This window comes from Lathyrus oleraceus, chromosome 1 (genome assembly GCF_024323335.1).
Source record: "Lathyrus oleraceus cultivar Zhongwan6 chromosome 1, CAAS_Psat_ZW6_1.0, whole genome shotgun sequence".
In the NCBI taxonomy this organism is placed as follows: domain Eukaryota; kingdom Viridiplantae; phylum Streptophyta; class Magnoliopsida; order Fabales; family Fabaceae; genus Lathyrus; species Lathyrus oleraceus.
In genome coordinates, this window is record NC_066579.1 from 456944443 (window position 1) to 456970044 (window position 25602).

The 25602-nt window shown below is 34.3% G+C and overlaps 2 protein-coding genes across 3 annotated transcripts; one reads left to right on the top strand and one right to left on the bottom strand.

The window, feature by feature from the left end:
• Positions 1 to 529: 529 nt before the first annotated feature.
• LOC127084603 (calmodulin-binding transcription activator 2) lies at positions 530 to 13550 on the bottom strand. Of its 2 annotated transcripts, XM_051025100.1 has the most exons (13): positions 13365 to 13550; positions 10981 to 11100; positions 9957 to 10072; positions 9672 to 9760; positions 9216 to 9255; positions 7417 to 7594; positions 6905 to 7197; positions 5406 to 5900; positions 4278 to 4930; positions 3269 to 3851; positions 1841 to 2164; positions 1630 to 1753; positions 530 to 852 (listed from the first exon to the last, which is right to left on the bottom strand). In XM_051025100.1, the coding sequence occupies exons 1-12, from the start codon at positions 13402 to 13404 to the stop codon at positions 1640 to 1642; spliced, it is 3045 nt and encodes a 1014-aa protein (XP_050881057.1). In that variant the 5' UTR covers positions 13405 to 13550; the 3' UTR covers positions 530 to 852; positions 1630 to 1639. The 2 variants fall into 2 exon arrangements, with proteins under 2 accessions (XP_050881057.1, XP_050881049.1); XM_051025092.1 differs by lacking the exon at positions 530 to 852 and having other exon boundaries at positions 1247 to 1753.
• A 7209-nt stretch (positions 13551 to 20759) lies between these two features.
• LOC127084630 (copper-transporting ATPase PAA1, chloroplastic) lies at positions 20760 to 23105 on the top strand. The gene is made up of 5 exons (XM_051025122.1): positions 20760 to 21115; positions 21210 to 21263; positions 21688 to 21844; positions 22684 to 22733; positions 22897 to 23105. The coding sequence occupies exons 1-4, from the start codon at positions 20870 to 20872 to the stop codon at positions 22701 to 22703; spliced, it is 477 nt and encodes a 158-aa protein (XP_050881079.1). The 5' UTR covers positions 20760 to 20869; the 3' UTR covers positions 22704 to 22733; positions 22897 to 23105.
• Positions 23106 to 25602: the final 2497 nt, after the last annotated feature.

A 25602-nucleotide genomic window follows, 5' to 3' on the forward strand; every position in this document is an offset into this window, starting at 1 on the left:
ATATTTCATATTTATTAAAATATAAATTTTTGTGTTACTTTCGTTAATATACTTTTAACTTTTGTAATATTATTACAATGTAGAAATTAATTGAAAAACTTATATATGTCCTTCAAACCCCACCTCTAGATTATGGAGTTTTTTAAACAAGAAAATATGTATTCTTTTTATAAATCGGAAGAGTATTTTAACAAATAAGTTAGATACCACGCCAGACAAAGTATATGTAATACTATCGTAGATTTGAACTTGTTTTGTTAATATTAATAAGAAACTACGGATAATGAATACAATAATAAATAATATTTTCTTGATTAAAACTAGACTCTCATTTTCAATTAAAAAATGACACGCGCAGATAAATATATTACTTATAGTAGAGGTAGTATTATTCATTTAATTTGTATGAATATGTTTTACTTTTATTTTCTTTTAAGGGATGTTTATTATTTTGGTTGACCCAGTGTAATTGGAATCTTTGACCGAAATAAACGCCTCAAAGTATCTCCACATAGATCTGCTATGAAAATAACCCTCAAATCAACAACATGATATCTATTTTTTCCAAATCAAAACTGAGGTACCATTCAAAAGGCTATACTCCAGAAATATAAACATGAAAATGGCCACCTCCACTTGCCTTGCCTTGCATGAAGTAGTGGATGGAAGCCAAGTCAAATATCGCAAAGGTATAGAAAAAGGAAAAAGAAAATGCGGTGTCATGGTCATCATCATCACAATGACAAGAGCTTTCACGCGTTGAGATAGTCATCAATAGTATCAAGGAGTACTAGGTGGGGATTCTCCACGCACATGTAAATGTCTCCTCTCCTACTTCTGCTTTTTCCCGTCCTGCAATGCAATGCAATGTCTCATATGGTTAACGGGGGAAATTAAACTAGTAGCTTGATCAAGTGGGCAACTTTTATTATTTTTATCAGTTACTAAAAATTCCATGATATCCTTTCATCCGATTCACCATCATCATGGACAAGCCCTTCATCATCTCTGGTTCATCTCAGCGGCCTAATTAACAAACACAATTCATCTAGGATTATAGGTTTGGCCTAATTAGCAAACACAATTCATCTAGGATTATAGGTTTGACCTCGTCCCTTAGAAAATAGTTTTTATTTCATAACCAATAAAATATCAGATTATGGATGAGTTTAAATGAGTACTTGTGTTATCCAACTCATTATAGGCAAAAATGGCAAAAAAAAACGTTAGCAATAAACAAGCAGGATAATCATAATTAGCACTTGTGGTTATAATTCCTCTGGCCACGGCCACACTTGACTTTTTGTACAAATTATCGCAATAGTACATTAGCAAGCTAGCTACATCATTATATTACAACCCCAACCAATTATGAACACAATCTTATCCAGTCATAGTAAAATCACCGTCAGTCAATAAAATCCAACCGTGTCTCTTAGTTTACAGTATCTGAAATATAAAATCAGAATGCATGCTAACTATTAAAATCTATGTATATATTCAGCCTTTGATCCAAATGATTTTGATTAGAAATATTTACATCAAGATGATGTTACATGTTAGGACTTCCCTCTTGCCCAATAAAGCCAACTGGCCATGTATTAACAGTGGGGACGATAAGAGTAATACCTGCAGAGAATCAATCAAATGCTATGGGAATGAAATTATCATCATCTAAAAGCATATCAATATCGATCAAATCCTCTACACCATCAACTGTCTCTTCAGAACTTATCAAACCCATATTAGAATCCTGCCAGATATAAAATGATTGTGAGAATGTCATTTAAATCTAATATTTTATCGAGTTTAGATATTTTTCAGGTGTAAGAAAATTTACCTTCTTTTGACGGAAGTCTTCGACAACATTTAGCATGCGCCGGTATTGAGCCCGTGCCTCCGGATACTGAACCATGGACTTCACCCTAGAAAGGGCCTTTTGGATCTTTTCCTCTTTTTGCTTTCGTCCTTCCTTTAGATAATCATAATCATCCTCTTTCGGAGAATCATTTTGTTGAGTGGGGGCTTTGTTAAGGGTTTCTGGTCGAAACCCACGGAGACCACTACCCTTGCGTCTCCAGCGTAATATAACCTTCTCCAGGATTCCCACAGACCAGATGACAGTTTTATACTGCTTCCTTACCTGGTGACCTCTTACATGGGCCTTAAAACCACAAAATTAGAGTCAGTGGAAACAAGTCACAAATGCATAGGGAAGGATAGAAAAAATAATAGATAGCAAAAAGAAAATAATGAGTACAAGAGGTGTTTTTCTTTTGGGGGTACATAGGTGCAAAGCACCACAGTGGGGAAATGGCAAAGTTGGCTTGGCAAACATCATAATAACACCTAAAACTTGGGCTAGAGGCAATTGAACTACAAGCTCATTGGTAGTCCCGGAATATCTAGTCTAGTAGCTTTAAAATACTATTTTGAGAATATCAGTTGTTTCTCACCAATTTGAAGATTTTTATTTTATTCCTTTACGGGTAGTGGCCATAGGGTAATTAAGGAAATACTTCAATGAAATTGTGCTACTGATGATAGATTTTGACATTACTCTATGGTATACTTCAGTTCAAGTAAAATGCAACTTCAAGGGTTCTTAATTCCCCCTGAATCTTTCATGAGATAGGAATAGGATCACTTTTAAGGCCTCAACTTGGTGCACCCAAGGATATGATTTGATAAGGAGGTTTTAAGGCGTGTAAATGCATTGAAAGATGAACAAGATATGAAGAATTTTTTAACACATGCTTTCATCACATTACCTTCTCAAATTTGAAAATCAAAATGTGTGATCCACGTGTACATGAAAGTTATCAAAGGGGTAAACATAGATGGAAAGGTAAGTATTATAAGTTATGAAAATATGTATCTAATATGATTAGCATTTTATATTAAAGTATCAAAATTTTAAAATCATATCTTAAGATTAGTTTTCATATTTGAGTTATTATCCTAACTTATTTTCCTATTTAATTAAGATAACTCTTGTAGTAGTATAAATAAGGGTTGGTGCTTAATCTTTTGTATCAACCAACAATTATGGCAAATTACAATCATAACTCAGTCTTCATTTTTTATATCCCCTCTTTATATAACTTCAAAGTACTACAAAAGCATTTTTGCATTCTTAACCTGAGTTTTTATCGAACAAATTCTCCAATATAATCAATTCTGCACCTTCTATAAGAACATCTAATCTATGCAAAATAATGTCTGTGATTTTAAAATTGAATGAAGTAAATAGAACAGATCACTGAACCTGGATTTTAACAATTCTTTGGCGAATGATCAAGAACTCTTTCCTCTTCTTCCAACCACGAAACTTCTTCTGTATTTGAGTTGCAGCAGTATTGAATAAACCATCTCCTTGTCCTGATTTGCACGACTTAGAAGTTAGTAGGGAAAGAGCCCTCTGATCTAACAAACCAAACTCATCATCCTCATACTGAGTTAACTGCTTCCTCTGAAAGGACTGCATTCTGAATACTTGATGTATGCGATCGGCAGCTTGTGTAGCATTGCGGACAGCGGTTAGAGAATCCTTAAGACAGAGGGCATCAGGCATATCATTATAGACCACAGGTGTTGCAGTTCGCTCCAAAACTGTCTGTACTGTTTTCATTCCTGGAACTTCTTGCTTACCACCTTTTTGTTGATCATCCACTGTGAGGGTTTCAAGGTGGCTTGTTAATGAAGACTCCGCTAAAAAACCAGAGAGTCCTTTGTGCCCATTGCTAGAGGCGAGATCTGCAGCTGTTCTACCTGAAGGAAACTCTGGAGATGGATCCGTCAATGCACCACAATCTGCACCCATGGATACAAGGACAGCAACTGTCCGCTCTCTGAACAAAGGAAGACAGAAGATATATGAACCGATTTTAGTTATGCTTGAACATAATACTCAAGAAAAATTCTGTGATCTTCCTTTAACTGGACAAATCAATTGCTGTAGGGATAGCTTAAAGTGACTAATGTACATGCATAAGGAAAACTGCTGTAATGTTTAGTTCCCAACAGTTTAAAAAATGGAAGGGGGGAGGGGAAGGCAAGAACATTGTTACTTTCTTTGCAGGAAGAAACTTAAACCAGCTTCATATGCTAAGGACAATCTAGATTTGTAAACAAATTCACAGTTCAAAAAGTCTTAGAATATTAAAACAAGGGTGGTAAATGAACGTCTAACCAAATTAGCAGACAGAACTTCTGTTATGCTCAATCAACTTAACACAATAAAGAGGAGGGGGGGTGGAATTGTCAAGTACCCTAACCTGCCACAAGATGCTGCCCAATGCAAAGCTGTCCATCCGTTCACATCACGGAAGTTGATACTAACTCCAGCAGTTAAAATTGGGGTTATTGCCCAGTCATAACCAAGAACAGCTGCTAAATGTAGCACGCCCTGCCCATCCTTATCTAACACATTTGGCCCTTTACCACTCTCGGCTACCTTATGAAGCAGCCACGAGTACAGTTTCTCTTTAACCTGCTTGTGAAACAGAGACTGCTCTTCCTTACTTGAATATTCTTCTTCCTCTCTTAGCGAAATAAGCTTAGGAATTAAGTTCATTTTCTCTGCACCGCCCTCAAAGGTTTGATTTGAAGGGTGCACTGGTTTTAAAGAAAGAAACTCCTCCAGTCGCAAATGAAGCAGCATGCCAGCTGAACTGTTGAAAAAATCGGCATAATCTACATTTCTAGAATAGCCCTCTCTGAAATCAAATTCCCGCACTTCGCTGCAAGCTAACCTATTGGAACATGTTACATAGAAAGGGACCCGGCCAACCTTATGAGGAGGAGCTTGACAGCACAGAATTCCATTAGCTACAACCTCAGCAGGAACCTCAACTTCCCCAAACATACATGACCAGTTACAGGTTGTCGCGTCTGATTGACTTTTCAAAAATGATCCAATAATCAACACCTGCGCAGTTTTGAAAAGGATAAGATACTGAACAAACTGAACTTAGTTCTTTCATTCATCTTTGGATTGGAGATCCGGATAGAAAAGAAGTGCAACCAATAATCAAATATAGCATACTAAAGGAGGGGGAAAAAAGGAAGATTGTAAAGACGTATTACGAAATACCAAGATGTAAGAAGAAATACTACGACAAAAAATACCGAATGGAGAACATTAAAACTAAGATATATTAAGAGAGAGAAAGCTGCTTGCATCTAACCAGAGGGAGAGTTGTTGGTATCTTAAAATGCCACATATAGTACATATTTATTCTCATTATAGAAGAGGGTGAAAGAAGGAAACCAAAGAGTAAGTAAATGATTGCTGAATTTTTCAATTGTAACAATGGATGGTAACAAAGTAAGAATTGATATTTTGTCTTTTCACCATTACTGTCTTTCTTTATTATTGAAAGTATTATCCCTGAAATTAGTACCTCAATGTCTGACTCAGCACAAGCCCATTTAGGTGAAAAATCATTTATGCTATATAGTTGGTCCTGAGACAGCGATGGGCTCAGTGAGGTATCATCTATCACATGCCCACATTCATCTGTACTCCATGAAATACCACTTGAGGACTGCATATTCAAATTATCCACCTCACCAAGAGCTTTAGTAATCCATCGATTGAAGCTATCAACCTTCCTCAAGCTCTCATCCCTATCCAATAATGTGCGCCTCACAGATAAGGGATAGCTAACAGTTTCTTCGCTAGGAACTTCACTTGCAGAATTGGACTTGAGGTCATCTTGCTGTTGTGCAAGCTTCACTTTTGGCTCACCGTGAAAACTGAACATGACAGGATCAATTTCAGAACTTTTATTATGATCTTCATTCCCTAGTAAACCAGTTCCATAATCAGATTCAAATTCCAAACTCAACGATTGGGTAAAGGTTGGCATGTGTCCTGGGTTGTCTTCAAAAGGAATCTGTGTCCAATCAATAACAATATGAAAATAGTTAAATTTTTGTTGCCTAAAACTTATAAAGACGGGTAGTTTGAACATTAAAAACTACATATAAAATAAAACAAACAAAGAAATTAAAATATCAAAGTTTCAAATTAAGCAATCTAAAGATAAAAATGACCCCAAGCCAAGTTAATACATGGTCACCAATTAGATATTTAGGAAGAGTACAAGTTAGTAAAAGCTCATCTCAACAGAAATATGAATACAGATAATTCTCAAGAAAGTTTGAGTCACTTAAAAAATTGTAAAAATGTAGTTCATCACTGAGTTTGACTGATGGAAATCCGAATCTGCATCAAGATAATGAAGAGTCCCGTGTTTTGAAATACAAAATGCAGAAACTAGAAAGATAATAGCCTGGGCAATTAGAATGTGTCTAGTCTCTCCCAACCTAACCCATGTAACTACTTCCTCACTGTATAACCCATCTTCTGAATCACTCATCCACTATCATCCCCACTGCTAACTCAGCAATAAATTAAATAATGGGAACCTTTCACTTTCTCTCTCTTGGTCGTGATTCCCTGCATACACATCATTTTCCTTACAACACCTTAGTAATAGTTACTATAGTGTCCTATCAGTCTCGAAGACTCTCACATTATATGACGTTTCAATTCCAAAATACTCCCTCCGTTCCTTTTTAAGTGTCACTTTCTTGATAAATTTTTGTTTCTTTTTAAGTATCACTTGCAAAGTTCAAGGTAGTATTAAATGTATCTTTGTCAAAATTACCCCTATATAATTATTATAGAGAGAAAAAGTAAAATGAATGTAATATATAATTAAGGGTATTATAGGTAAAAGGAGAATTATTGTTTAAAAAGTAACAATAATGATTAGCTTTTTTGGTATGTGCAAAAAGTAAAAAAATGACACTTAAAAAGGAACGGAGGGAGTATAATAGCCACAGATTATGCTATTGCGTACTGATACATATATTAGGCAGTAGCATAAAATACCTGCCAATTTGATTGGAGAGGCTGAGAGCTCCCGGCTCCAATAGTGAGATCACTTCTGCTCATTGAAAAGTCACCCAAGATGTTATGTTCTTGGTCAAGGATGTTTGCCAGTGAACTAGATGGGATGGAAGGAAATGATACGAGAGAAGGATCAGCATGCAAGACTGTGTCCCATGATGTCAGGCCATGTGCTTTCAGGCCATCAATACAAGTAGCATCATTTCCCCGAAACTTATTCCTGTCAAAATGTGGGATATATTCCGTTCCAGAAACTGATGACTGTCCATGATCACCTGAAAATAATTTTAGTATACATAAAAAATTTGAGTTGAGAGGTTACAAAAAAAACCATGTCAGACAACAAAGATCAATCAACATAAAGCAAGGTGGCATGTGAAGGGACCATACTCACAAACATTCCATACAAAAGTGCACCAAGATATGAAAAACCTTAGCTTATTTTTCCATTTAAAATTTTTGAAAACCCGTGAACAAAATTTAGACAGAACTACCTGAATCGGCATCTTCACGTAAAGATGTCATGCTGCTAGTTGGGCTCATGGAACCTGTACTCAGTGAAGGCGCACTACTATAACTTGTGGGAAAGCCAGACGACGGAGAATTGACCTTCTGAGAATCTGATACGACCCCATCGCTATCAGTGTTCCCTCCGGTATTTGACTTGTTACCCTGCAAGATAAAGAATCCACAATACATAGGTCATGGAGCAAACAAGTTAATCTATACCAGAACGACAAAACAAAGATTCCTACATATTGAACAGCTTAAAATTATTTGTCTGATTCAAGACTACATGATAAAGGGCCCATTTGTTAATGCTTTAAAAAAGTGATTTTAAACTTGTGTAAAAAAGTTACTATTTCTTCAAAGCAGTAACTACTGTTATCTGATTATATTTTCATAAATCACTTTTTCTTAACAGATAGTTATCATGACGTCTTTCTTTGGAAAGCTAATGAAGTAACATCACATAATAATCAGAAATATGTTTATTATTTCACATTCTAATTTATCTCAAGCTTAAACAATCACAGACAATTTTTTAACAGTTAATTCTGATATATAAAAGGCTATAGATAAGAGGAATTTTTTATAGCATTATACATCTTTGGTATCATCGGCTGAGATTTTAACAGATTCGGTTGGTAACTTCCCACGTCAAAAAAGATAGCACATCAGCAAAAGCTCAAATATCAAACAATAGATGATGTAGTCCTACTTGGAAAGTAGGAAAAGGGTTTAAATGAGAGGTTAGAGACTAAGAGACGAGTTTTAGAAATGCATGGTTTTCGCCTAAGCAAAATTAACACGGAGTATATGGAATGTAATTTCATCAAAAGGAGAAACGTTTATATCCTAGAATCGAAAGTTGGAGACCATATCATCCCACAAGTCACGCAACTTAAATATCTTGAGTCCTTAATACAAAAGGATGAAGAAATAGAACGGGATATAAACCATCAAATTCAAGATGGGTGGCTGAAATGGAGGAGGGTTTCAGATATTTTATGTGACACAAAGGTACGGTACAGAATGTTTGGCGGTTAAGAATCAACACGAGAGTAAAGTAAGAGTAACAGAGATAAGGATGTTGAGTTGAATGTGTGGTAAGACTAGACGGAATAAGATTATAAATGACAATATTAGAGAGTGTTGGAAGTAGCACCTACAGCGAAAAGATGGTGGAAAATAGACGGTTTGGGCATGTAGAGAGAAAACCTGGAGATTTTGTGGTAAGGAGAATATATCATATCGAGAGGGGTCAAATAGCTAGAGGTAGAGAAGAGACCTAAGAATGCATATTCCACAACCCTCAAGGCAAGAAACTCATATGGAACTTAAATAAAAGTTGCAATAGAACATAGATTAGTGACTTTTAATCCCTAGGCATGCAAACCTAGGGCAAACTCATTTCCACCCACCTCCCCTAAAAAAAACATAATGTAAAAAAATATCAACATGTATAAACTTCATTAATTCATTTAACAACAACACTAGTTACAGCTATGCCTATTTGATAACAAAAAGAACCAAAATGAGTTGAAGTGCTATAAACAATTCTTCATCATTGCTCGGCATGGATTAGAAGAATTGCCACTGCTCCATTCCTTCTTAAATGTTTCACTATATTTTCTAAAGCGCCAAAACACAAAATCTATGCAGATAACATGTTTCAACCACGTCAAAGATAGAGTCCACAATTTGTCATCAACATATAATCCTAAAGCAAGAAAAGGAATGTATGAAGAATAACAACAGAAGGAATTTTTTTTAAAAACAAAGAAAATACCTTAACTTCCAAGTAGTGGACAAATACTATGTGTGTATCCCTGCAGGAAAATATATAGATATATTCAGATCAATTATAAGCAAGAATAAAATACTTTGGCATATGTATATGAAAACTTAAATACAACCCCAAATGGCGTTAAAATAAAATAAAAACTCCTATCGCCAAATTTTAGACATATTGTTAAAATTACAAAGAACAAATAGGTAGATTACAACCAAGTAGAGTATAAGACAACAGAGAATACAAAAAACAAAAGAGAAGAGCAAAGAGAAGAGCGAAGAGTGAGGAGAATGATGTAATGTTTCCCATTTAGCATATCTAAGCTAGCACCTCCATTGAAGTATCCAAGAGTAGAACACCAAAAAAAGCTACATATGTGTGTAATATCACTGTAACTCCCATTCTATGAAATACTATTATACAAAATCTTGAAGTAAATTAGTTCATACTCACTGTTCAAGCATCCAATAGCTTCGCCTTTGAAAATTTTCGTTTTCTTCTCCATGTGCGTAGTAACAATGTAACACATCAACACTTCCCACCTAAATTTGCTTGAAGGATATAACAACCCCAGTGAATAATTATTTAATGGTATAGAAACTTGCTTTCCAATTAGAGAAGACTGATTGAAGAAAATAACTATTAACGTCTTACATATAAGAAAGTTTTACCATGACTTGATTATATGTAAGTCCTACAAAGACAAGATTCATCAACAACTTTCAAAATTTGGGTTACCTTTAATTTTTCATGAGCTTCTTTTACAGTTTTTCCATCTTTTTTCTTTCTCCAATTATGCCCATCCTTTCTGAAGTATCTCAAAACCTTCCGGTCAAAAAGAAAAAGTGAACCGCCTGGGAAATACAAGCCATTAAGAGTGTGTTTGTTTTAAGTTATGTAAAAATAAAAACTATTCTAAGTAATGTAGTTTCCTTCTGTCGGTACAAGTAATAAAAATTATTAATAGATATTAGTTATTCCCAGGAATCTAGATTAAAGACGTTTTTCCCACTTTCTATTCCCATGTCAAGGGGTGGGAATATTATACTCCCATCACAATAGAAGTTATTTTGTAATTCCTCTAACCATATCTTCCCGCTTTTACCTTCATTCTACTTTATTTTTTATATTGATAAATTCATTTAGTTTTGAACTGAAAAAAATTTAAGAGCATTCTTTGAAATGATATATATTCACTAAACATCTTTTTTAGGATTTGGAAGAAATGTTCCTGGTATTAATGTTATGAGGAAAACCATTCCATGAAGGTAATCATATGCCTTGAGACAAACACCCCTATCTTGCGTCTTTATAAGCATGCACCAATAATATGAGCTAATGGATGGATCGAAGTTAACTAAAGCAAGATTTTCACCAGAAACAAAGTACTACTAATAATGTTCTTAACTATTGAACTATCAAGATTATGCAATAAGCTTGAGGTACTCTTTTTGCAACCAAATTTCATGAAAATTTAATTATGAATTTCCCTAAAGTGATCATTTTCCTTCAATTGGACTATTTGGGATTTACTGGAACAGGAATACCGAAAGTTCAAAAACTGAACAGTTAAAATTTTCATACAGCTTCGAAAGGATCAAAGTTCAGCTAAACAAACCTAAGGAAGGCAAAGAATGATATCCAAACCACGACATTTAACACCTAGAAGGCTATTACTAGGCTTTGGGTGATTTGTTAGGCTTTTGGTAGTAGTAAATAGAGGTGCTAAAATATTTATCAATAATATATGCAATAACCATACTCGGTGGCCTTATATGAGGTTCTGATGTGATATGAAACATCCGATAATTACGAAGAATTTCACAAATTTCTGCAGGTCGTAACCACCGATGTTGGGCTTCAAATTGTAATTGCTGAATATCTGCACATAAAATTGTAATATTGTATTACATTCAAGCAAACCTAAAGAAGAACTACAATATAGCTGCAAAAAGTCATATGCATCAATAAGAAAATAATTAGTAACTGACACAAAGGAGAGATAAGACTGAACAACACATGCTGCCGGCTACCGGCTGAATATTGAGGTCAAAGTGCCCAGTCAGTGCACACCTTAAGCAACCATTTGTTTCTAAAAAGATACTTCCGCTAGCATATATAATCTGTCCTCCAGAATCTTGTTGAAAGCTTTAAGCAGAAATGTTTTTGAGTAAATTTTGAAATCAAAATCCTGTTTAAAGTTTTTAGCAGAAACGTTTGAGTAAAATTAACTAAATCCATGTGGACGCTGAGTCATCTTTTTTTCTGAAACGAATAATGATTGTTAGCGGGTATGGTCAGTCCCCTTCCCCTCAACCATTTCTATATCTAACAGAAATGAAAGATGTATGTCAAATTATCTACATGATAAATATGTAGCATCAGATAATATCATGAAAAAGCAGTTGGGTTGGTTGAAATTATTAAAATCACGATACAGATGCAAGCCTTCAGTTTAACTTCCACTTTGAATGGCCATATATGTTGAGTATGTAAGAAGTGATGCAAAATTATGCTATAAGCCCTCGATAGAAACTACTTATTTAAAAGAGTACAAAAATTCACTTGACAGATAATGATTCCACGACCAGTGTTCCAGACCAACCACCCCTTTTTCTATTTAAAAATTTAGTCACGTTATCAAGACATGCTTTCACCGATTGCATATTTCCAATTTACAATCTTCACCAATAAGCCATTTATTTACCTACATCATTACTAGTTTCACTTGACTCTTCTTTCAGCAGTTACATAAATAGAACTAATTTAATTAGTGATATGTCCACTATCTATGTTATGTTTGAAGCATTGTACCCTCCATTTAAATTCCTTTTTCCTTCCCTAGTGGCATGGCTGCCTTACTAGAGTTATATGCATATTTATATTAGATATTATAAAATACCACTGTTTGAATCCTACTTGTTTTTTTGTACAAATAAAGGTAAACTATGGTGTTTTATTTTGTCCAGATTAACAATTATGACTTTTGAAAAGTTGATGCCACTTCCATTACGCTTAAAACTTTCTCATAGAAATGACTTTGTAATGGCGCATATATTTTTATTTTGTATCCTGTTAACCTGCCGTGTTATATCCTATATTTCTTCAGACATCTCTTATTGTGTCCTCCCATGTTGATTCATAACCAAATCCAGTATTCCTAACCCATTTTTCTTTCAAAGATCCTAGCAGATCATGCCATCAGATGGCCTAGCAGAGCTTTGTGCAAACTAATAGTTTCCTGTGGTTGGGCAATAAGAAACTGTAGTTGAGGGGTACTCAATAAAATTATCCACCTTCCTAAGACTCTCCCATCTCAATCAACCAAACATCATCTTCTCTTCCTTGTTTCTCACAAGTCACAACCAATCTGAAGTTGTCTTCCCGTGGTATTGTGGAACAACTTGAAACGGCTCAAATGCAAGTGCTTTCAAGTCTAACTAAAGCCAAGGTTGAATAATAAACAACTTAATCCGTAGCTTATAGCATAGACGCTTATCATGATAAGCACATACACATAAGCAACCCATATAACAAAAGATAAAATAAACTATCAACTATCTTGGAGAGCTTACGAGAATAAGTTGAAAACAACTTATAAACATATCATAAGTTGTTTTCATAATTTCTTCCAAACAGTCTCATAAATTCTTATGCTAGTATCAAAGCTCAAATAAATCAATCTAAGCAAACTATAAGTATTATATAACAGTTACAAATTTGACAATACTAAGTTAATCAGGTTTTGTAGATGCAAATTACTTAAGCAGAAGAACATGCATCATATTAGAAGTGAAATAATACTCAACAAACGTAGCCTAATTGAACTAAAAGAGTACCCAAAATCTAATTCCAATAAAACCCTAAAACCCTAAATGATTATTCATATAAATAATCAAAACCCCAAATCGATTACGTTTGAACTTTACAGAAGCTGAAACAGAGGTCCATTAGCAAAACCATTATCACTGAGTAACACTTAGTCCTAACAAAGCTGAAATTGAAGTTCTACAAAACTCCGTAAAAAGAAATTTCACCGAAAACAAGAACCAAAAATAGTAACAAGATCCAAGCAATTAATTAAACACCGATTAACAAAAAAAAAGTTACAAAAACCTAACAACAAAAAAGAATTAGAAAAATGACCTAATCGAGGACCCAATTCGTAAGAAGAACGCTCCGCCATGGCGATGACTGAATCTGAAATCAACGCGAACGACGAACGACGACGAAGAGAGAGAGACTCTGTTCTTGTTTTATTTTGTTTTTTTCTTCAATACTCAAGTGACGTGTCAAAGTGAAAAACTGACGCGGTATATTTGATCAATTTTATTTCATTTTGTCCGAAATTTGTTTATGGGAAGATGAGTTGAAGTTTTGAAAATTAATCGTAGAGGAACCAATAGTTTTGTGACGCGTGGTGGGTAGCTAGGTCAATTTCAGACCAATTTCAGGAATCACGGATGGTCTTTATCTTCAAATCAACTTGTCTTATACAAATTCTGCCTCTTTGTGCTTCCCAACAAACAAATTGTACGGATTTTGATGCTAATTGTCCAATAATTTATCCTCATTTAATTTAAATAACACATATAAATAAATTAACCTATGTCATAAAATATTTTCTTTGTTTTATTAGAGTTATTCCCGGTTCTTAAAAAAAAATTATATATATTAAAAATAATAAAAAATAATAAATAAAAATATAATAATAAATAAATAAATAGTTTATTGATATTATAAAAAAAATTATAAGGACATAAGATATGTTAATGGAGTATTTTATAATTTTAATAAAAAATTTATTCTTTAGTATACCTTTTTTATCATATCTTTAAAAAAGTAATTAATAAAACTAATTCTATAAATCATATTATAATTTATTTTTATAAAATTAATTATCTTGTTTAATATTTGTGAAATGGTGTTTCCTCAAATTTTCGATACAAGTCTTAATCAAGATTTAAGAATTTTCAAGATTGTTTAATAATTTAAGTCTTCAGCTTATGTCGAAATGATTATTCGACCATGCAGTCGGAGTTAGTGTTCTCGAAGAGGCATCTCCATCGAATGATATTAATGACTTTGGTTGAAGATTCCAACCAGCTAGTTGAAGATGGAAGGTTATTAGTTTTTGGACTTAATGAATTTTACAGTTCTAAAATGTTTATTCTCCACGCGGTCGAATGAGGTGTAAGTGGATAAGATCAAGTAGTTATTTAAGAACATGTGGAAGCCCGTAGAAGATGAAGGTTGCATGGAGACGAAGATGTGGCATAATTTTCTTAATCGACCTTGCAGACGGTTAAGTTAAGACTTGTATATAAGTAGCGATCACTCGTTTTAAGGGTCTGCAATTACAAACAAATTTTGTAAACTCAAAGTATTCGTGTTTGATGAGAAAAGAGTTGTGAGAATGTATATGTATGCGTTCCATTTTATGAATTAAAGTCTTCTTTTCAAGTCATTTATTATTTTCTAAAATTGTTTTTACGTTTCTTGTCAATTTCGACTTTGATGTTAAAATTTATTTCAAACTTATGATTTTCGCATTATATGTCTTGGGATCTTTTCGAATTTAATTCCTTAATGAAATAAAACTTATTTTTGTTTACTAAATTTCACAGTAAACAAGTTCAGACGCCTAGTGGGATAGTTTGTGCAAAAATTTACTTTTTCTTTTAAATTTGCATAAAGTTCTTCATTTGTGAAACTTCTAAAGTCTGTGAGTATGCATTAGATTGCTGAGTGGTAGAATAAACAAAAAAAAAAGATGTTAGAAGACCAATTAGGAGATATGTTAGAAGAATAGTTAATCCCAAAAATGAAAACAATGGAGAATAGTCGTCCAATAATACAGGGAAAGGTATGGTCGCTGCAAATCGGACTGAAGTAAATCCATGTCTAGTATGACGGGCATGTCGTCGACTGCGTAAGATGGGGTGGTATTCTCCCCATCAATAACACAGAGTCACTCTGTGACTCCTAGGCCGACCAAGGCAAGTGAGCTTAGGTCTTTTGTCACTAATTTCACAATGCACATGCCTGGTCGAGAACAACCTTTTGGCATGCCAACATCAATGATGACAAACTTAAATATAAATGCTTCAACATTTATTAACAATGCAACAACTGCATATTCTCTGTTGTTGGCATCAGGATCGGCTATAGGAAACCCTGGTCGGACCATGCAACCCCAATTGGGGATGGGATTCGGTTCCCATACGATGTCGACTTTCACTATAAATTTCGTGATGGCAATGAGACAGCAAATGGATGAAAGTAATCATGATATGGCTAACATTCTTACCCAACAAATGGGTATTATACTTAACCCTTTGATTCAAAATACACGAATCAGAGTTACCCACAATTAGTGACTCAAATGAATTGAATCACAGACTTCTTTGGCTCCCCATAGACGCAAGTTCGACCAATTGTACAACCCCAATTGGTCAGGCCAATTCAAAACGAGGGAATACCCCTTGAAGAAAATATAGTTAATCAAGGCAACAATTTGTGCCCTATGTAGTCGAACAAGAAAGGCGTACACCCATCAGTCTTAGTGGTTAATCGAAACCAGGATGCCAACCAAGTGATCCAAGGAGTCTGACAAGAGAACTTGTTTTGAGGAAATAATTTGGCAGTCAAGTTGAAAGAATAATGGCGCATAATAGTGTGAACATGGGTCTGCAAAGTTCAACTATATATCTCTATTGTCAGAGTACGTGTTACAAACAAAACTCTCAAGGGGGTATAAAGTCCCTAAGCTCACAAAATTTGTCGGTGATACGAATGAGTCTATGGTCAAATATATCGCTCGATATTTGATTGAAGCAAGGGACATAGCGGATAATGAGAACTTGAGGATGATATATTTTCCTTGTTCTCTTTCAAAAAACGCTTTTATATGGTTTACAACTTTTCCCGCGCATTCCATTAATGATTGGCCTCGCTTAAAAATATTGTTACAGTAACAATTTTATATGGAACAATCTAAGATCAGTCTGAAAGAGTTGTCAAATGTGAAGCGAAAGTTCGTTGAATCCATCGAAGATTAACTAAATAGGTTTTAGCTATTGAAGAAAATGTGTTTTACCCAAGGGCCTAAACACTAACTAGTCGAGATGATCGTTGGGGGTTTGGATTAGCCTATTAGAAAGAAATTAGATACACAATATCTAAGGGATATGCCCTAACTAGCAGATAGAGTTCGACAGGTAGAATGGTTGAAGGATGAAAAATCTGTAGTGAAAAAAAGTAGGAAAAATGGGGTGGCTTAAGTCAACATGGAAGACCCGAGGTCGAATGTCTAATACAACCATGTCAAAGGGAATGAGGTCGACTTGTCTGAGTTAAATCTAGGATCCCCATATGTGTGTAAGCTTCTTACACCATCAAATGGGAAGAACCCTGTTGAACCTGAAAAGAGGAACAAATTCCCCAAGAAAACTTATACTTTCGATGTGACCAAGTGTGACGAGATCTTCAATCTGTTGGTTGCAGATGGCTAAATCTTAGTACCACATGGTGCAAAAGTGTCACTGTTAGAACAAAGAAAGAAAAGAGGTTTATGCAAATATCACATTTTTTTGGCATAAAACTTCAGTGTTTTTTTTCAGGGATCTTATCCAAAATGCTCTGAATGACGGGAGGTTGAAGTTTGCTGGAAAGAGTAAGGCACCAATGAAGATTGATTTTGGTCCGTTGTAGGTCGGGGAAGCTCGCTATATTGAACCAATGATATCAACAAGGTCAAAATTATTGAAGTTTCAACATGGAGGCTGAAGAGGAAGCTATTGAAAGTAGGAAAAACCAGATGCAGTTTGTCTACCCTAAAACTGAGGAACGTTTGGTTGACTTCCTTCATCGTTGTCAGGCTAAAGAGTTAGAGGTGATGTTTTTCCCAAGATGTAGTGCGGTCTTTGATAAAAAGGTTGTTAAGAAGGTAGAAAATGTTCGACTGGCGCAACAGAGAGGAAAATTAAAGAACAATAAACCTCAAATCTACTTTGACAAAAGGAGAGTTCCCATAAGTGACAGTAGTTCTGAACGCATTAGAGGAACAAGCTCAACACCTATGTTCCAACATCCAATGCTCCCTAGGGGGATTGGGTTCGATCTATAGATAAAGAGAGATCTGGCCACCAGAAATGGAAGAACTTTGAGATGGGTAGAGGTTCCTCATTGACTTGTCGAGAGAAATTCCGGGTGTCGGATAAGCGCTCACATGGACCCAACAACTACAATTGGAAAATCCAATGTTAAGAATCTAGTGGAGGAGATTCCAAAGGAAGAAAAAGTTGATAGGAAGGTTATCGAGTCGGATAGCACAAACTGTATCAAAACCAAGTAAGTGGTCAAGTTAAGAAGCGAGTAAGAAGGAAATTGTTTTCCCCAAATGCAATCAAGGCGAAAAGGAAAGCGAAGGAGGAGACGCCACTTAAGGACGACGAGATGGCAACTAATAATTTTGATTCAGGGTTGGAGGATGATTTCGATGTTATATGTAATGTAGTTTCAGTACTTCCAAAGGAGTATGACTGTGTCACTTTGTAGTTCTTTTCGACTAACTGCATTATGCTGAGCAAATTGGTCTTCATGCCTGGTATGCACAACACATTTGAAATTACCGACCTCTTGCCATCTTTCCTCAAAATCAGAACGTCACCAACACCTTCGGCTTCTAGAGTATTGTCATTTGTAAATTTCACCATGTTCCTCATTGAGGGCTTTATGTTGACAAACCAATCTTTCCTTCCAGACAGGTGTGATGAGCATCCTGGGTCAAAGTACCATTGGTCCTTGAATCTCTCTTCATCTCTCGTTGTAACCATCAGCAACATCTCTTCTTCTTCATGTTTCGTCAGCTTTGCATAAGTTTCTCGATTCTTCTAATTTTATGGACAATCACTAGAATAGTGACCATGCTTTTGACAATTATAAAAATGAATGTGACTCTTGTATGGATTTTGACCACCACTTATTCCTCTACCTACAGCACCACCTATTTGGTTGCCTTGGTTCCAGGGTTTTCTTTGATTCGACCAGATTTCTTCTTGGTGATTTCGACCAGTCGAATTGATGTAGTCTCCTCTGTCTTTGTTGTCATTCCAGCTTTCTCTGCCTTTCCTTTCTTTTACTAATTGCGCCTACAAAGCCATATCTCTCTTCGACTTTCCTGCAGATCTTTCATCCATTCTTTGTTCATGAGATTCAAGCGTCCCTTGAAGCTTTTCCTTTGTCAGTTTTGACGAATATTTTGACTATTCTATGGCTACTACCACGTGGTCGAACTTTGGAGCCAACAACCTCAAGATATTTCCAACAACGAATCTTGATGTCAACACTTCTCCACATACCTTGATTTGATTCATTATCTTCCATCTGAAGCAAATCATACGTCCTTTTGTGAGTTTCTAACTTCATCTCTTTCACCTACTATGCACCTCCAAACGACTTCTCTAGAATTTCCCATGCTTTTTTCGCCAATTCTATATCACTAAACTTTTCAAAGTTATCTGAATCAACACATTGATGGATTATAAAGAGAACTTTATAATCTTTATTTTTCAATTCTTTATGTGAAGTCCCTTCTTGATTCGTCGTGTTTTCTGCAAGTGTTATTACTCATTCCTTCACAAAATCCCAAAGATCTTGATAACATAATACAACCTTCATCCGCTTGCATCAATTCTCATAATTATTGTTTTTGAGAATCGGTAGATTCACTGGAAAATGTCTGTTTGGATGATTCATTGTCATCGTGATTTTCTTCCCATGAATCGCTCAAACCGGAGCTATTGATACCAGATATTGAAAATCCACCATAACATATGGAGAATTTCAATCAATTTTGATGGACAAGATTGTTATCAACCATAAAATAACAATGAAAAGAAAAAAACAATGGAGAAAGAAAGAAAAAACGTTGGAGAAGAAGAATATTTTCTGCGGAGTTTTTCATATGCCCACAACCTGTGGAAAACCTCTTTATTCACTTTGCAACTGCAAAATTTTGTGAATACCATGTTATGAGTTCTTTCTTATCTTCATACAAGAATAAGGGTTACTCTCTCTATTTATAGATTTAGGTTAGCTTACTCCCTAAGCCAAAGTCAAAAACTATAAAAGCACAAAATAGATAACATTACTAAAACAAGCCTAAGTCGAAATCTTGTGTGAAACAACATGCTTCAACACACTAATACAACTCAACATACTAGGTGATTTGACACTTCCTTATTTCTGTCGAGCAACCTGCTTCAACACAAGGAATTCCAATTCAACAATGAGTAGTGATGTTTCACGTACCAGATATGTGAAGAAGAAGTCAAAAAAATGATTTCGATCTTTCATTCTGACAAAAAATATATGTGTTTAGGACTCTCGTTGTTAATGGAGGTGATAAACTGAGATTAGGGTTCTAAGTGTGTTGTTTTAGACAAGTGAAACTGAAAGCTACAAGTTAAGCTATATATATATATATATATATATATATATATATATATATATATATATATATATATATATATATATATATATATATATATATATATATATATATATATATAAGAATAAACTATTTCACCTCGATTGGAAATCACAACCGAGATCAAAAGTCTAACATTTCATGTGGTGAAAAGTGGCTTATTTTTTGATTAAAAATAAAATATGAAGAAACATGCCACTTTAAAATGAAATAAATCGTTAGAAAAAAACATAAACCACAATTGTCAGGAATCAAAGTGTTTCATTGAGTTAGTTTTTCCATGGGTTTTGTTATACAACAGAGGGAATGTATTGTATTATTGTGAAAAAAAATGAAAACGTGGCGCACCAATTTTTTAAAAACCAGACTTTTCAATTTAACCAAAATCAAATCAAAACTATTAATTTGGTATATCGGTTTGGAATTTCAAACCGTATCAAACTATCAAAAGCCAATTTTTTCCAAAATAGTTGTCTCTCACACACGCACAGGTATGCGCACACGCAAACGCATACACACGCACAAGCAAACACACGCGCACACACATAAAATAACCATTATATTTGGTTAGTAAATCGAATATGTGATATATAAATTTTAGAACCGAACCAAATAATAAATAAATCGAATCGAAATTGAAAATGCTAAAAACAAGTTAAACATTTTTTGTTAAAAAGAATTTGATAAAAATATAATGATTTGATTCCTTAACAAAAGATTTGATTTGAAAAAAAATCATCATCTTAGACCAAAAAATATAATGATTTGACTCATAAAGACATGCACCATAAACAGTGACGTCTTAAGCCAAAAGATGAGTGTGTATGTGGCGTATCCTCTTGGAGTCGATTTTTTTTTTAAGTTGTTACTTTGAATTTTTTTTTAAGAATGAATTATTTCAAATTTTTTTTTTGAAAAAATATAATTATTTAAAAAAAAAGAGCATTATGATAATTTGATTTGTAAAATAAAATAAGAAAATAAATTATTATGTTTTTTTTTTTATAATCAAAACTTTATTATGTTGTCAACAAAAAGACAAGAGAACACTGTTCTTAAACTATCTAAGAAAAAAAAAGGCAAAAAAGTATTTTGTAAGAAAAGAAAACTAAATATATAACCTAATTAATTGGAATTGGTGTTCAATTAATTTTCAACCATGTCATCTTCTTCTTCTTCGATTCTTGTAATCCAAATTCCAACAGCAACAACGGTTTCTGCTGTGAAGCAGATGGCACTTTTCAAACCTCTCAATCTGAATTTTCAGAAAGGCAGAGGCATCCAACGGCAGTTGAATCACCGCGCTCACCGCCACAGCTCTGTTAAGCCATTGCGGTTACGGTGCTCAACTCCTTCCAGTGGTGGGAACCTCCTCCATGACGATGCTATTGTTCTCCATGTTCGGGTGTGTGTTCTCATTTTCTCTATTAATACTATTATCATATTTTGATTTTGACATGAATGAAGCAAATTGAATTGAATTCCAATTTCTTATGCAGGGAATGATGTGCGAGGGATGTGCTTCTAGCGTCAAGAAAATTCTAGAAACTCAAGTATGTACAGTATATTTCATTTTTCTTATTAATCCTTTCTATTTTCATCATTAGTTATGCTTGATATAGGAGCATAACTACTTGTGAGGTGTTTGTTATTTTTTTTTCTTGTGCCCTTAAGTCACAATTTAAGGAATTAGAAAATTGACGTGGAATAAAATAATATTTTAAGTTTTAAAAAATTAAATGCACGTATTCCAAAAAAATATTTTTATAAATAAATCATTAAGCACATGATAGCATTAGCCTTTTTTTTGTTACATGTATTAGTAATTAAATAAACTTTATCCTAAATTATAAGAAGATTTAAGTATTCCACAAGAATTAAGAAATTATATGACTTTATAATAATGTCTTTCATTAATTATGTATGATTATTTTTAATGCTATAAGTGCAATGTAAATGTATGTTATCAATGGACAGCCAGAAGTGTTATCTGCTACTGTGAATTTAGCATCAGAGACAGCACTAGTTTCACCTTTATTATCTGAAGAAAAACATCCACCAAATTGGCAAAAGAAGTTAGGAGAAACACTTGCGCACCATTTAACTACATGTGGTTTTACTACTACCCTTAGAGGTATGCTATACTTTCAACATCCTCTGCATATTTATAACATTTCATTCACTTTTCTTACGCTGTTTCATTCATCAACATCTGCACATGCTTCTATATTTGTTGGTTTGCTTTTTGTTTTCTAAAATTTCATGTAAAGTAAAGATGTTGCTTGAGTTTATAGAGCTGATTATGAAGCATGATACCATAATACTTTTTAGATACGTAAAGTTGTATCAAGTCTGCATTAAAAAAAACTTGTATTAAAATTTGGACTGAGAAAATTTTATTGGCCTAAATAGAATGATCAATGATAAAACAACCCATGGCAAGAGAATTAAGTGCAGAAAGGATGAGCGAACGTCCGAAATGGGCTTAGTCGTTGCCCGAAGTGGACTTAGTCGCTGGAACTAGTATCCAGGATCTATTTTAATTAAAACATGTGACCATGAGGTGTTCAAGTATCAACGGTAGTATTAGTCAAAGTTGAAAAACCATCTCCACACAATTTGGGGAAGACGGGTCTTCTCTTAATCCCACGTTCCAGATAAGAAAATAGAAGAAACCGTTTCTCCTTCCCCATGGTCCTCTATATAACCCAATCTTGGAATTGGGAAAATGATCCACAAATTCCAGAGAGAAAATACATAGAGTCTCTCACAATCCCACGTGAGAAGATTCTTTTTCTCAACTATTGTACTTTTAGCAAGTACAATATTTTATCGTATAGCCACATTATTCAACATGTTGCTAAGTCTATTTGTTCTTCAACTAATAACTACTACCTCTAAATGAGATTAACAGCATGTTATTATAGAGATAATTTGATTTACTTGAAACATGGTTGGTTGGTTAATTGGCAGGTCAGGAAGATAGTGACTAATGAGTGGTCATCTAAAGTCTAAGGTTTAAGGTATGCTGTTATTTAACAAAATTGAAAGTGTTTTATGATATAATGATAACATCCTTTAAACTACTAAACTGTTTTCAAATCTTCTATCCTTCAGTTTTAGATATGTATAAGATCTGTTTAAGAACAATTTGTGATGTTATAATTTCTACCTTCTCTTCATTAGGTGATTCTCTGAGGCCAATTATGGTGATTATTCGACCTGCGTGCTGTAGAATTTACTGATGTTCAATCTTAAATTAGTCTTCCCTAGTTATCAAGAAATTTGTGGACTCATGTATGTGAAAATGGTTGGGTTTTGTGTGTGTATATAATAACACATGACTTCTTTTGGACCAAATTAGTTCTCCTCTTCTATAATATCAACATTGCTTACCTCTTCTATATTAAGTAGAAAAATAGTCACTCAATTAGAAGAAAATTCTACGCATAAGTTGACTGCAATTTTTTTATCAGAGGCAACTAACATAGTAACTGGACAGTATTCATGTTTGCTTCATTTATTTCTCTAGACAAAAGTACATTGAGATGGTAAAATTTTCATGTTAATGGTCTTGATGCACTTTTGCCATAAACAGTATATGTGTAACTTCCACTGATTTTGGATGCTTGAAAATATTTACAAAAGGCTTTAAAAAGTTTGCAATCAACGTCAAACCAATCCCTGTGATCACAAAGGTACTAGAAAATGGTTATCCTTTTAAGACATAGCTCTATTGAATTCTGTTCTCATACAAAAACAGTTTTGAAATTGGTGAAGAGTGCACATGAGCAGTACAATCATATTGTCCATTCCTCTCCAATCCTTACAAAAAGATTCTTACTATCTTTCAACCTATAATAGATTATGGGCTGCTTGTTTTAGGTTTAATAAAATAGATTTTTTTTTCAAAAATAATTTTTATAAAAATGTTTTTTAAAATGTTAAAATTTTTGAAATTGAAAGTTTAATTTTGATATCTTAACACAAATATACATTATTAAATATTAAAATATAATCAAAATCACAATTTTTTCAAAAAATTGTATTTTAAAAATGATTTTTATGAAAAAAGTATTTGAAATAGTTTTAAAATTAAGTGATTTTTTAAAAAAATTTGATATCTAAATTAAGTTTCAAAAATATAAAACACAAAATTATTTTTAAAAAAAGTTAAAACAAACGGGCTTTAAACCCTATTTTGTTGTGATCTTAACAAAGTGTTTAACCTAATCAATCCATTCACAAATTATTTTCTCCCCACCTTATCTAATTTTATAGTTTCAACATATTTTAAGAAAATTTGGTTATTTTTAAGCACACACTTCTGAACTGCATGATTGAATCAACACATAGCTTCTATGTAGAAAAATTGATTATAACATTCCACACATTTTTCTTGGATTTCAATACTCATGCGGATTTGACATTTTCCTGTCTCCACGTTGATTTGTTTGTTCATCAAGATTCTCTAAGTTTTAGATCTCACATTTTTGTTATATGATATTACACAATAAAACATATGATGTAGAAAATATTTTTTCTACAAAATTCATCAGTGAAGTATGGTAATCACTGACAATCACGTGTGACATAAATTTTTAGTCTTTCAATATATTATGATACATTTAGTCTTTTACCCATTATTGCCTTATTGTTTTTGTGTTAAACATTATAAACTTGCTTAATATCTTAGACGCTATCAAGTCTTTTTCGTTTCTACGTTATGAGTATGTTTTTTGGATTAACCATGTTCATTGTCATTTTAACAACAATTTTTCTCTTTGCCAAACACAATTTCAATTCACCCTTCTTCCTCATATAATGACTTGAGTGTTAGAGTTCTAACCTTGCAAATCCCCCATCTCCATCAAGCCAAAGACTCGAGTCCAACATCACTTATGTAGTGTTATATTTGTGAGTCTCAAACATGGGTGACACCAGGGTCCCTGCCTAGTATGACACTGCTCTGGCTACAGTGCTTTGGCTACACCGCTCTGGCTACACCCTCAGTAATCACTCAAATACAACAATCACTTCCCCACCTAAAGTCAGAGGTGCTGTCGGAGATGCTTTACAGACCCGACTAAAGAAATCAATCCCCCACAGACAATAACGGTCCATCCCCCTCTGGCAGCTAGCCACTCCAGAGCCTGCAGTGGGTTGGCCATACGTCTACCCTAGACCGAGTTTTCATCTGGTGGGGGAAGAGGAATCGACCCTTGACCGGGAACGACCCTAGTGATGTCCAATAAAACTTTGAAGGAAGACCTCGTCAGTTCACACAAAGATCCGGAGCTATGCACCCGAGATCCTACAAATACACCTTAAATATGTAAAAAAAAAAAAGCATTTCATTCCAAAAATTACAATATATGCACATATATTCTTCCATTACATCAGTATTACACATGAAGTACATAAAAAAGCCCGATATGGTTACTTGCACTGAGAAACTATCTCTCTATCTTTGAGCATTTGATCCAGTCGAATGTTCCCCCTCGAGACATCCAAAGCACTGTGGAAATGTTCCACTTGCTGCAAAGCATTCTCAAACGACAATGAAACTACCTTAAGGGTAGCGCTAGTACAGTCGGCTAACTATTGAGCCAGAGAGGCATTTTCAAGGCGAAAAGACTCTAAATCCTTATGGGCCGTCAAAAGAGACGATTGAGAAGATGGCATATTACCCTGAACAAAAACCAGTGTTTGGTTCTTCCTTATCACTGTCCTCGCCAAATGGGTCACCTAGTTAGCAAGAGAACCAAGAAGATTAAGAGGAAGCAAGGCATCTCTTACCCTGATAAGAGAGGTAGAATTTATCCCTAGTTCCTGCAAGTACTTATCCGACTGAAGCTTCAAATCGCCAACACTCTTCTCCGGTCGTTTCTT

Coding starts and splice junctions, on each gene's coding strand:
- LOC127084603 (XM_051025100.1), bottom strand. CDS start 13,404: ATGGCGGAGCGTTCTTCTTACGAATTGGGTCCTCGATTAG. Junction 9,256..9,671: donor AGCTATTGGATGCTTGAACA/GTGAGTATGAAC, acceptor ATTTTCCTGCAG/GGATACACACATAGTATTTG. Junction 4,931..5,405: donor GTGCTGAGTCAGACATTGAG/GTACTAATTTCA, acceptor AAAACTGCGCAG/GTGTTGATTATTGGATCATT.
- LOC127084630 (XM_051025122.1), top strand. CDS start 20,870: ATGTCATCTTCTTCTTCTTCGATTCTTGTAATCCAAATTCCAACAGCA. Junction 21,116..21,209: donor CTATTGTTCTCCATGTTCGG/GTGTGTGTTCTC, acceptor TTTCTTATGCAG/GGAATGATGTGCGAGGGATG. Junction 21,264..21,687: donor AGAAAATTCTAGAAACTCAA/GTATGTACAGTA, acceptor ATCAATGGACAG/CCAGAAGTGTTATCTGCTAC.